The following is a 12,881-nucleotide window of genomic DNA, read 5'->3' as shown; positions in this document are numbered from 1 at the left end:
TGGTATTTGGCTTCTCCTTTATAACTGTTGCTGGATTCATGCACAAGTTTCACTTCACTTCCTCTCCCTCTCCTCCACCGCCTCTCATTCTATTCCATTAGCAAATAAAAATGTTTGTCATTTATTTGTGCCATGCTAACAGCGGAAGTCTGCGGCCTAATTCATTAGTTCCCTTGTTAGACACTCATTGTGTTCGCTAATTATGGGTTCTCTGTTTCCCTCCCTTTCTCCCTCCCTCTTTCTTCCACATCAGACAGAATTTGATTCTCCCCAAATGACTGTTATTTTCTGTCTCTGCTCTGAGTGTATGAGTGGTTTGTAGCGGCTGACGGTAATAACGGTTGAGTCAGGGTGTGGCGATCAGGTAGTTCGGCCTTTATAACAGCCCATCATAAGGTCTATTTCAAACTGTCTCCATGGAAACAGAGCAGGGAGGGTCTAATTCTGCATGGACTGTGTGATGACACAACTGTCCTGCTCGCTCTCTTCCTGGCCGTTTCTGCTCTATCTGGCTCCACAGTGAGAGTGAGGAGGGGGGTTGCTGGGATTTTGGGAATGAGTGCCATTGCAATGCAGTGAGAGCCCAAGCTAAAAATACCCATTGACACATAGACTCCAACAAACATGGTGAGCAGCAAACAGTCACACCACCCAAAAAACACATATGCACATGTAGAAAAATTCTTCAGAACATGAAAAAAAGTGATATAAATCTACAATATTGTTCATTGGATCTGTAAAATCGTCTTAGGCTGTCTGAGCTAATTCTGTCACACGTGGCTCATGGTGGTCCTGTGGTGGTATAAATTCAAATGTTGTTTGATGCTAATAAATTATGTCAGTACTGTTGTGTGCCAGCATAATTTGGCCTCTCTGACTTGCCGTACTGAAAGCTGAGTTTAGATTCGGGCAGAAGACAGGACACCTAATACACTCCACTGCCAATGCCAGCACCCAACTCGGAAGCAGACTAGAGACAACTGCCTGCTCATAAATTACACCGGTCCGTGTGTGTGTGTGTGTGTGTGTGTGTGTGTGTGTGTGTGTGTGTGTGTGTGTGTGTGTGTGTGTGTTCTTGAAGCAGTGAGGGGACTAAAAGAATTGAGGGGAAACTCCTATCCAAATATATACAGTAAACAATATAAATCATTTTAAAACTCAAAATCATGAGAAAATGTCAACATTTGTTTATATAGTTATGCGAGGTCAATCATGAGGTCAATTTTTAGGCCAGCCTGGAGGGCTAATTCAAGTCTGTTTCCATCTCGGAGGAAAAAAATAAAAATGTAATGCAATGTTATTTTCATGTAATTTTGACTTTATATCTATTAATGTGACTTTATATCTTGCAACATTATTTCTTGTATATGAGACTTTTTCCATAACTGTGACGTTGTGATATTACTCGTAAATATAACTATTTTCACATCTCTAACAATTGTGACTTTATATTACTCAATGTGACTTTATATCGATTGCGAGTTTATTTCTCGTAATTGACTTTTTTGCAATTCCGTCATTATTTCTTGTACATGCTACTTTTTTTCCGCAATTGAGACTTTATATCACAATTGACCTTTCGCCGGCCCCTCCCCCAAACGGCCATTGTCCAATCACACATCATAGCAACCGTTACTATGTGAGCATGTCCGACAAACATTCTCCAAGCAAGATGGTGAAGCGGTGCGCCCACGGCGTTTGTAAATATGTGGAATAAGGGCTGCCTCCGACAAAAAAAAAAATTTCTAGTCGACTATAGTTATTCATTTAAGCCATTAGTGGACAAATCGCCCCTTTATATTAATTGAATTACTTAAATACAGGATAATGAGCGTTTACGTAATATAGCCGCACTCAAGCGCACGACCGCACGCATAAAGCTTGCCACAAAGAACCGGTAATAGGAAAAGTAATAGGCAAGGATGCATTCAATTTATCAAAAGTGACAGTAGGCTATAGACATGATTTGTCCCTAAATAATGATATATTATATCATAATATATTATATATTATTATTATTGATAGGATGATAACAGGTGTCGTGATCAGCACTGCTGCTGTATCAGTCAGTGGTTAGATCAGCTTTGCAGTAAAAAAAAAAAAAAACCGGACAAGGGAGATATACATTATTCATTATTAATTATGACAAATAAATTATGCCCAAAATACGGGACATTTGGCAACCCTAACGTTAGTTTTTCCCCTTCCCCAAGAAAAAAGCACATAACGTTAGCAGGGCTGAACTGGAGCAAAAAAATACAAATCAAATTTGCTAATAAAAATGAGCAAAATATAGCTAACAGCTCAGATAACTGCGATTGTCTGCAACAAATCGGAGAAAATCAAGACAGAAGAAGAGGTCTACGATGCCTACGGATATTGTGGGTATTAGAGATTTGCGATTGTCATGGGGTTTCTCAGATTTCGCTTGAGACCGGTAAGCATTAGCCTCGATAGTAGTTGTGTCTCCTTCATTGCGTATTTTTATATTTTGAATATATCCCTCCACTGCATAACTTACTGTAACCCCTTTTGCCTCGATCTGGAGGATATCGCGAAGGCATTGCTCCAAAAAAGGTCACTGACACGCACGGGTATACCTCTTCCCGTCATGGCAATCTGTCGCGCTGGTCGTGTTTGACCATTTGTTTGTCGGACGTAGCAACAGTAACTAAGGGGGGCGGGGCTCGGCGAAAGGCTAATTGCAAGTTTATTTTTTGAAATTGTGACTAATATCTCAAATATCTAATTGCGAATTTATTTCTTATTTTAAACTTTATCTCATAATGATCATTTTATTTTATATAACAGAAACAAGCATCCATATGACTGTTTATGTTGTAGAACATGAAGTAATGTTAACAGACCTTATTTTATTCATAAACTGCAAAAAAAAAAAAAAAAAAAAAAAAAAATATATATATTTAAAATTCCATTCTCATAAGTGTAAAATAATTTATCGTGTGATCAAATATCCCTTGACTCATAAATATTGTGGAGCTACACGACCAGTGACATTCCTGGGATTGCTGTGCCAGTGTTTTCAGTTCCGTTTGCATTCCCAAGGAATGTGATATAGAGGCTGTGAAGTCAAGAAGTTCAAAAGCCTCCTTTGCATTCAGGATTAAGCTGCGTTTGTGTGTGTGTACGGTGAGGGATATTTAATCAATCAGACATCCTAACAGGGAAACTTATCCTTGTGATGAATGGTATAGCTAACAGCTTCCAGAGTCTGCCAGAATCACCAGATGTCTGCAAAATGTGCAAATGAACATGCAAATGAACACCAATCAGATTAGAGATCCAGTACTTGTCTGATTAACCTCTGCGTGAACTATTGTGTTTACCTTGATTCACCTTGATAAGAACTCAAGCTCTGTCTCAGTCAACACCAGACCCTTATTAAAGCCAGACTGGTTTAATGGGACTAATTCATTCACTCTTTGTTGATTAGTGGTTTAAAGGGTGTTGCAGACTGGTTATGTACGTCATGTGAAAAGCAGGCTGCTCTACACTAATGCAACACATATGGACAGCGCAAGCATGACCAATGACTCGTGTTAAAGACCACAGAATTTAATTTGGTTAATTTATGAGGTCACGGCTGAGTGAAATATGAGAATAGTGTGGAGCTGACAGCGGTTACAAACAGGCAAATAGTTTTACACAATCTACAGGAAATTAGTGAGTTGTGTTTCTCTATTTTACTGAGGGGAAAATTGTTTGTATTGGTAATTATGAGCAAATTATGATTGTGAGGCACTGTAACGTATCCAAGTCACACCCTAAACCACAAGCCCGTTTTAATAGTTTTTCCCAGTTTAATTAGAAAAGGATTACAATGTAATCCACATGCAGGATTTTACATGACTTGTTTTTGATTGTGGTGGAATAATCAAATTAAATAGGAATGCTTCATTGTCTCCAGTGTTTACAGCTGGGAAATGATCAGTAATGTTGATCTGATGCAAGGCTCTGTGACCTGATGGCCAGTGATAGTCAAATGTTTTATTTCCTAAGAGTGTTACTGTAAAGCGCATAATTAGTAGCAATGAGAAGTGTGGACACACCTACTCAATCTTTATGATTACTATTTTTCACATTTTACAATAATAGTAATTTAAACTAAGGAAAAACACGAATGAAAGCAGGGGAATAATGTAGCGACCAGAAATTCTTAAGCAAATCTTAAATTCTGCTTCTTTAAAGCAGCTATAGCCTACTCTTTACTTTGATAACTTGTTTATGCTCTCAGACAAATGAGGTAACCACTTGCTTTTCCAACAGTTTTATAGGGCAGGTTCACACAACACACGTTTTTGCGTTCCACTCCGCTGCTCTTTACCCGTATTTTAATGTAAACATGAGCTAGATGCCCAGATTTTAGTTGCGTTTTCAGAGTCTTGCACAGGCGCGTCGTGTTTTTAATGAGTTAGTTCTCCCCAAAAATCTAAATTCTGTCATTAATTACTCACCTCATGTCGTTACAAAACAGTAACACTTTCTTCTGTACTTTCTGTCCCTCCTTTGACAGCCTCAACTACTACTTTCAAGCCCCAGAAAGGTAGTAAAGACATCATAAAAGTAATCCATGTGACTCCTGTGGTTTAACCTCAATTTTATGAAGAGACACGAGTGCTTTGTTTGCGCAAAAATCAAACAAACAAACATAATTTACTACTTTATTAACAAAATCGTAATCTACAACGCGGTCACAAGAGCACCTTGACGCATGCGTGCTGTGTTGCCTGATCAGTTGATTGATTACATTACTACTACTTCTTTCATTGTTTTAAGACGGTTGTCAACCAGCTGATTGATTACATTAAGAATTGCAAACAGTTTTCGTATTACAAGTTTTCTGAAATGTTATGTTTAAATATGCAAATGAGGCATTGTCTAATTAAATATGCCCTAATTTGCATTTCCAGAACAGATAGGCATATCTGAACATTGGATACAGGTTAAAAATGTAATTAATTTTGTTGACATATTAGAGTATTACAGAGGGGAGAACTGATATCTCTTTATTACTGTCAACAGCCAGTAATTATATTTTACCATGTAACCAAGAAAGTGATATATGAACAAAGCCCTCTATAAAAACCTTCAGAATATAGAAAGGAATAAAACTAGAGTTTGGTGTATGGAAGTGCTACTAAGGTGGCAATTTCTGGCTCGGTGCATGAGAAAAAACTCAATTTGAGAAAATGGTCTTTAAATATATGTATTGTAATTGAAATCTACAGATAAAGTGCAATAAAATAAACACTTAGTGCGTTTTGGATGTCTTCTTTCCACTAGTCTGAGAAACAAAAACAGGTTATGAAAAGCCAAATAGCCCAAAATCTTATAAACAGGCCTAAAGCCTAAAGACTTTTTTGTGGTTTATACGATGCTAATTGGTTATTCTCTTTAATATACACACAATTTTATACATTTCACATAAAGATGTTACCTTAAATTTACGTTCGCCTACATTATTCTTGACACTATATTGTCACTGTATGTAAAGAAACAAGTTGCTGTGTCCTCTTGTGCAAACATAATGATAGCAAAGAATCAGGGGAACGTTTTTATTGCAGAGGGCTGTTTCTGTCAGTATAATAACATTTCAATAAAGAAAGAATGATTCACACAGTATCACACCCACATGAAATCCCTAAGCAAGGGCATGCAGGGCTGGAGGCTGAAAAGCAGGAAACCAGCACTCTTGTATCGGTCTCTCTGCACATCTGTGATGATGGTCTAACATCACATCATCACCTTATCCTGAGTCCAACAGCAAAAGTGCACAAACTCTAGTTCTTCAAAACCAACCCACTCTCTACTCTACTTTTTAGTCCAAAAGAACATGATCCCAAAATCTTCGAGTGCATGTGCAATGTGTGGTATAGTTTCACTTTTATAACTGGAACGCGTGTATCAGGTTTTTCTAAAACCTCTTTAAACTTTGCATAGTCTAGAACATTTTGTGGCATAAAGTCACTCCTACTGCAACCCAAAATGACACCCTCACTTCATTACCCGCATAATAAACGCGTATCTGCTCAGAAATGATAGTTTTCCACAGTAAAAGACTGCTGGTTGCTGCCTTTTGCTTTAAAAGTGCTTTTAGTGTCCAGAACTTCTTTTTATCAAAATAATCTTCTGAAGTCAACAGCCTGTGCCTCTATTTCTTATCCTCATACATGACTGGTTCTGCCCTACATGCCGAGGTTTGCGGTACTGAGGTTGAGGTTAAAATACATTCACATGGGGGAAACTCACAGTTTGAGGTCAAAGCGTGACTTCTGACCTCACCTGACCTTTGGCATCACTGCTGTGAGACTGATAATAAATCAGTGATTGTATTCATCAATGCTTGTTTAGTAACACTGATTGTACAATCACTGGTTGTAAGACATTCCCTCTGACCTTTCAGAAAGGGAAAAGGCTGCATGCAGGAGGTACAAAAGTTTTCAAAGTATTTTGATACTTTTCTGATGATAACAAATGAAAAGCAGAGAAGGTACAGAGGCACAGAGAGGTTGAAATAGAACACAGAACCAGCCTTATACTGCAGCAAAAATAGGCAGAATGGTGGATGTGTTGTGTTTGTCTATAACTTGGTCTGTATAAGAGCGCAATAAGCGTCAAATGAGAAATAAATGTTCAAGACAGTCTTTTGATTGACACATTGCAGATTGAAATGAGATGGTCATAAAGAGATCAGTGATAAATAAAGAAACCGGAATGTATGAACATGGAATGAGAAGGAGAGCGATCTCATCCCTCACTCACACTCGTTTTGTCTTAGCACACTGAACATGTTGAGAGTGAGGCCCTTCTTGTCAGCCTTCACGGTATCATCTTCATCATCCCCATAAGCGTCTTCATCATCATCTGCGTCTCGGTCGTTGTCCTCTTCCAGCTCTGAGCTGGATTCACCGTCGTCCTCTTCCCTGTCACCCCTATCCTCTTCGTCCTTTCTTCCTTGTAGAGCGATGATCTCGGACAGGTCTGGGTGTGATTCCCATTCATCTGAAGAGATTGAGATTAAATGTCAAATTTGGGACACGAGTGGCAGATGACATGAACACATCTGTAGTGGTTTGAACTCTGACCTTTACTCTGAGAGTATCCAGGTGGCCGCAGACACAGACACAACCGTCCGTCGATTGCCAAACGCAGTAGACTGTTGGCTGCTCGATAAACATCATTACGGGCCGCCATAGCAGTCTTATACCCTCTCTTATCAGCCCAGGCTGACAAAAAAAAACAAAAAAAAACTGACTATTGAAAACCAGTTCCTCCCTCCAATCGAATGGTAAATAGGAAATGAATAACGCCACATCAGAGAAGTACACACCTTCACACACGTCCCATGCTGTCCAGTCCTGTGTGTCTGGGTCACGTGGGGTTTCTGGGCAGTGGTCGGGATGTTTCAGCTTTAATACAGACAGGAAGTTGGTCCGTTCACACAGGTATCCTACTGAACTGTAAGGCTCTTGCAGCTGGGACACTGGATATATACCAGCCAGGATCTGTTTGAGAAGATGAATAACATGCACACACATAAACAAAGCCAGGATGGTTTAACTTTCATAAATTATACAGTATCATGCTGTTTTTACCTGTAGTTGCTTGTCCACTTGGGAAGGGAAGACAAGCCCAGGACAATCGCACAGTTTCACAGTGGGAGTGAGGTAGTATGTTTGGAAATATTTTGTGTGACCTGGGGTTCGAGACACGCTCACGACCTTCCTGCCAACCAGACTGTTCAGCACTGAAGATTTGCCTACATTAGGAAAACCTGGAGAAAGTGCAAAAGACTCAATATGAATTTTAAATCAATTAATGAATTTTAATTTACACTTTGGGGAGAAGCACTTTGTATAAGATATATGTAGCTGATATTGATCTAAAACAACACAACTTAAAGTTGGCATGAAACGGAAATTGCAATTGTCCTTTTTATCCCTATTTGGTGTATAACCAAGTGAAACAGCTTCTCAAATGAGAAAAAAAGTAGGATGGGGCTCGATTGTTCATCAGGGCTTGATTAGCTCATTAAATTGTTGTTGTTTGTTAATTGCTGCAATCTCATGTGAGTGACAGGTTGCTGGAAGTGAGGGATTATTGTCCCGGTCTCACGTCAAGGGCACATTCATTTTCTTTTTAAATAATGATGTGCACATATAAATCATTAATAATAAACACTGCAATGTTCAATAAAAAAATAATCGTCAATTTTGATTTCCTGGTGACTAATCTTCTTACCTATGCAGCCCAAGGTTAGTACTCCATCTTTATAAAGTTCTTGCGTGGGGCTGTTCATTTCCATGGCAACATCGGTATGATGCTCCATCAGCACAGATTCCGATCCATCATCATCAGCCCGATCCCCCTCTGTTCCCACAGCAACAGCATCCCTCTGGATCTTCTTCTCCCAGCTGGTCAAATCCACTGAAAACAACAATCATCATCATCATCATCATCATCATCATTACTCCCTGTGTTCCCGTGCTCATTTAGTTGTCTGGGAGGAACTTGTCTTACCTCTTCCTGCTGTGATCTCCTGACACGCTCTCATGATTTGGAACGGTCCTCCTACCTGATTCCATCCTGCTTTCTTCCTCACTCTCTTCTTCTGTAGAACTGCAGTTAGTACAGATGAAGGAAACATTTTAATCTGGTCACATTATAGATAAAGCACTGATAGAGGAAGGAGTCTCTCACGGGTGCTGTAGGGTTGTCCTGGGTGCGAGGTGAAGCCGACACAGTGCAGGTGGGGGAACTGTTTAGTCAGATAGTGTTTCCATGCCAACACCAGCGGTGCGGGGCTCAAGTCCACCTTATTGAGCACCAGGATGATGTGCTTCTTTAACTCACCAGTGATGTAGTGATACACAGCAGGAGAAAGCTGCAGCACCTACAGACAGAGTGATAATGTTTGCTTGTACTGAATGGTAATGACTACTTCACAACTCCATCCTTCTTTTGCTCCTTCTTTACGCAATACAAAAGTGCTGTTTTCTGAGATTAAATCTAATACAAGCTCTGGCCCCACCTAGTGGGGACTTTATTACCTCAGTTTAACAGTGTAACAGCTATGCAATTTTCATGACCTTTTGAAAACTGCTTAAAGTTTCAACAGGCGTTACAGTCGCACACTCACTGGGTGTCTGATATCCACTATGAGCAGAACGACATCAGACATCTCCAATACTCTCCACAGCTGCCTCCATGTCTGAGAGAGAAAGACAGTCAGTCAGTAGTAAAGAAACAAACAACATTTGTAATAGCTGTTATTTGAAAGAGCACCATTCACGCTGTCTGAACTTCAGTAATGAATCTTAATCTGTTATTCACATTCTTTCAGATTAGCCAACCTGTTTGTAATTCTTTGGCCCACTTTAGGTAAAATAATGTATGGTCTCCTGTTAAGTATTTGCTACATTAATCCAAAACTATCTGGAAACTGTTAAAACAACGAATTTATTGTGATCCAATATTTGCCGAGTAATTGCTCAGCTATGTGCTTGCAACATTTAGGAGCAAGTTTATAAGTTCTTAGAAACAACGGTTGTTTGTCTAAAAATTATCTGCACAATATTGTGGTGATTCTGTTGTCGTAGGCTATTACAGACAAACAGGAATCATAAAAGCCTTTTTTTTATTAAGTTTAATATGGCTCATTTTTAGTCTTATACATTTAAACTAGCATTTAAAAGAAGTGTTGCTTCTTTTGCACTAAGCAAACACAACAGTTTCAGTGTCACAAGGCTTCAGAAGGGCAATAACTCATAAACAAGTGAATTTGAACACTTAACAGTGTTTGCCTCCAGCACCGTCTGACCAAACAGATGCTCAAGCGCAATAAGACAACAATTTCATTACAGCTATTGACTCAGCAACAATCCAATTCTGGTTGCTGATAAAACATTTTTTCTCTAAGTACTTCATCAGTACTGTGTTTTCTAACAGAACATGCCTTACCTCGAGATTGTGCTCAAAGTGGCTGAGGCTACCAGGTGGGTTCTTGGAGTGAAGAGTGTCCAGATACTCCTGAAATGACTTCTCCTCTTTCCGCAGCAACTCCTCTCGCCGCATTTCGTAATGCCACGAGGGCCGCCGTGGGATATCCAGGCCTGTGATTAGACAAAATGAAAGTGAAATGAAGACATTGAATTGACCTTGTTGACTCATCTATTTGACAGCAACGTCTATATATTTATTTTGACACAGATGCTCTGACATATGGCTGGTTTTGTGAAATGTGTCCCAGTTTAGAACCAGCACTTCATATTACTTAGCTCAGCAGCATAAATACCTTTCTCTTCGGGGAAGATCTGGTTTATATCCATCTCTAGTTCCTTTTCTGCCACCGGCTTCAGTATTTTCTTCATCGCTATTTTCTTCCTCTTGTCCACCTCCTCCTTGCTCTCCCTCTCAAAGTGCAGACGGAATCTGCAAAACAAGCCATTATAAGATTAACAAACAGGACGATACATGCCCCTGCTAAAACATCTCATGTTGAATTAATAAGACAAGACTGGACTGACTGTTTCACCTGTACCGACTCACCTGTTGGGGTCATATCTGCCGTCTCTGGCACCAGGCTGATGGTTGATCCTCCTGATGTCTGTCGTCTCGCTGTCTGATGTATCCGACTGTCTGTCTCTGCCAGGCCCTCTCTCCACACTGGCATTTCGGCTACTGTGACATGAACCTGGTTCTCCTGCACACACACACAAACGCACACACACACAAACACACACACACAGAGACACTTTAAAGAGTGCTTCCTGTCTTGACTATGATTCCAAAGCAAAGTAATATCATACTGTAAAAAAAATTGTTTTGGGAAGTTGTAAATAAAACAAGAATTATTGGAGTACGTTTTACAAGAAAATACTATTTCATTCTTTATCTCAGTCATTAAAAATGCCATTTTTAATTAAATGCGATACTTGCCATTTATTTGTAACTATATGTGCAATTAATTAGCAATTGTCTATTAAATCCTACACCGTGGGGTTTTTTTCAGTGACAAAGTTTTGTTTTTGAATTATACGCCCTTTTCTGTTGAAAAACATCGTGTGCTTCCAATAATCATGTCTCCCCCATAAGTAAAACTCTGTTGTCATTACACTATACATATGACAATAGTGTGGAAATGTACACTGATGACATCATAAATAATGATTATCCCTGCTATCTCACTAGATCTTCTGCAAACTGTTTATGTAGGTTTTACTGTGTACTAGACAAGAATACTTGCAGAACCGCAGGCGAACGGAAGTTAATTAAGCCTGCTTGTGTATTGATCGCGTAGTTGTTGTGTTACGTAACTTCACGCGGAGTCTGCGCACTTATATACCGCATAACACACGCGCCAACTACAGCAAAACACGAGCTGCTCAAAATCACCCCCATTACGCATCATTTCACTGTTGACAAGGCAGAATAGCAATTTGGTCTGTAAAGATTACTGTTCGGTTGTGTGACGTTCGGCCTGTCATGAGCAGAGTAGTTGTTTACAGCAGACAACATCCATATCAAGAACATTATAATACAATAATACTGTTGCTGGATGTGACATTCAGCGTCCCTTCTTGTATGCAACCCTCAAATAAAAATGACAGCACGCGCTGTTTACTGTCAAGTTTGGTTCCATACACCCACAGAAACTTAGCAAACAAAGTATTTACAGAAGCGTAGTAGCTCAATTAATGTGCTAATATGTGAGAATATGGTCACATTTCTGCTCACTAAAATATAAACCATAAAACAATGAGTCACGTGGCTGATGTAGAACGTCTGCGAGCGCGTTCGATCAGCTCGTCGCGCGCTAACTCAGCTAAGCTAGTTAAAGTACCCACCTCTCTTTTTCTCGCGTTTCACCTGGAGCTGCTTCTTTTTCTGTTTGTTACTAAAAGGCTTTTTGCGCGGCATGTTCGCATGGATCAAAGGAGAAAAAAGAAAGAACGCGCGAGGACGTAAACTCCGTTGTTAGGTCTATATTTACATTAGTGAAGTTTCTCCGCTACTCGCATGGACTTTTCTGTGACACGGCCCACTTACTGACGGGGTGGACGCTACCAATATGTACTTCAAATATTCAACACTAGGCGTCACAAATACATTTGATCGACTCTGTACAATTGTTCTGGAATCTGTTACTGCTTCTGTTCACTTTATACGACTAACGTTACAGTTTGCGAAAGTAAAACAATAACATCAGTAAGTTATTTTGACCCCCATATTTTAGACAGGTGGTGCAATCTGCCATTGTACGATAGAATGTTGGACATCAGTACGATTAAGTATATATAACTATATAGATTAATTTCTTCACGCAAATCGAGTTCCTCCACTATTTATCTACACGTTCATTCACAGGGATCTTCAACTTGAAAGATGGGCTTTAAAGTTATAAAGTAGAAATAAGTATACATATTTAAATTATATAAGTTAATTATATAAATAACTATATATCAGTTTTATAAATATCAATAACTACAAATAACTTGGTGGTAATGATGTTGCTGAAAGACTAATGTGCACACACAAACCTAACCACAAACAATTAATTCTAGACCATATTCTCTTTCTTAGATATCTGACAAACAATACAATTGTTTATGCATTACATTATTTATAGTCTGAGGGAATTTAGATTAAAAAGTTTAACCACAAAGAAGTATCTTAATTCTCTAATCCGATGGGGGTCATTGAAGGTCCTGTAGGGAGTCTATAGACAGCTTGAGGTATAAAAACAAAGAATTTCAATAAGTAACAATATTCTATTTTCTTAAATGATTTCTAAATGCGAACAATTACATGAATGATCTAAGTATTATAAAAGGCAGTAATACTTGTTAATGTTGTAAATG

The 12,881-nt window shown here is 39.1% G+C and overlaps 1 protein-coding gene across 1 annotated transcript; it reads right to left on the bottom strand.

Moving 5' to 3' along the window:
* Positions 1-5,562: 5,562 nt before the first annotated feature.
* On the bottom strand, positions 5,563-12,080 carry gnl1 (guanine nucleotide binding protein-like 1). The gene is made up of 12 exons (XM_082148817.1): positions 11,868-12,080; positions 10,570-10,723; positions 10,316-10,452; positions 9,982-10,133; positions 9,161-9,232; positions 8,722-8,914; positions 8,542-8,640; positions 8,263-8,448; positions 7,617-7,795; positions 7,352-7,526; positions 7,107-7,247; positions 5,563-7,023 (listed from the first exon to the last, which is right to left on the bottom strand). The coding sequence occupies exons 1-12, from the start codon at positions 11,938-11,940 to the stop codon at positions 6,776-6,778; spliced, it is 1,809 nt and encodes a 602-aa protein (XP_082004943.1). The 5' UTR covers positions 11,941-12,080; the 3' UTR covers positions 5,563-6,775.
* Positions 12,081-12,881: the final 801 nt, after the last annotated feature.

The sequence above is a fragment of the Leuciscus leuciscus genome (assembly GCF_965113295.1).
Source record: "Leuciscus leuciscus genome assembly, chromosome: 20".
Taxonomy (NCBI): domain Eukaryota; kingdom Metazoa; phylum Chordata; class Actinopteri; order Cypriniformes; family Leuciscidae; genus Leuciscus; species Leuciscus leuciscus.
Note: the sequence above shows the minus strand (reverse complement) of the source record. Positions and strands in the feature narration are given on the sequence as shown.

What these genes read in the sequence shown, in the direction of transcription:
- gnl1 (XM_082148817.1), bottom strand. Translation starts at nt 11,940, where the DNA reads ATGCCGCGCAAAAAGCCTTTTAGTAACAAACAGAAAAAGAAGCAGCTC. An exon ending in AGGACAACCCTACAGCACCC is followed by an intron (nt 8,641 to 8,721) that starts GTGAGAGACTCC and finishes TACTAACTGCAG; the next exon opens with TTCTACAGAAGAAGAGAGTG. An exon ending in GGAGATCACAGCAGGAAGAG is followed by an intron (nt 8,449 to 8,541) that starts GTAAGACAAGTT and finishes TGTTGTTTTCAG; the next exon opens with TGGATTTGACCAGCTGGGAG.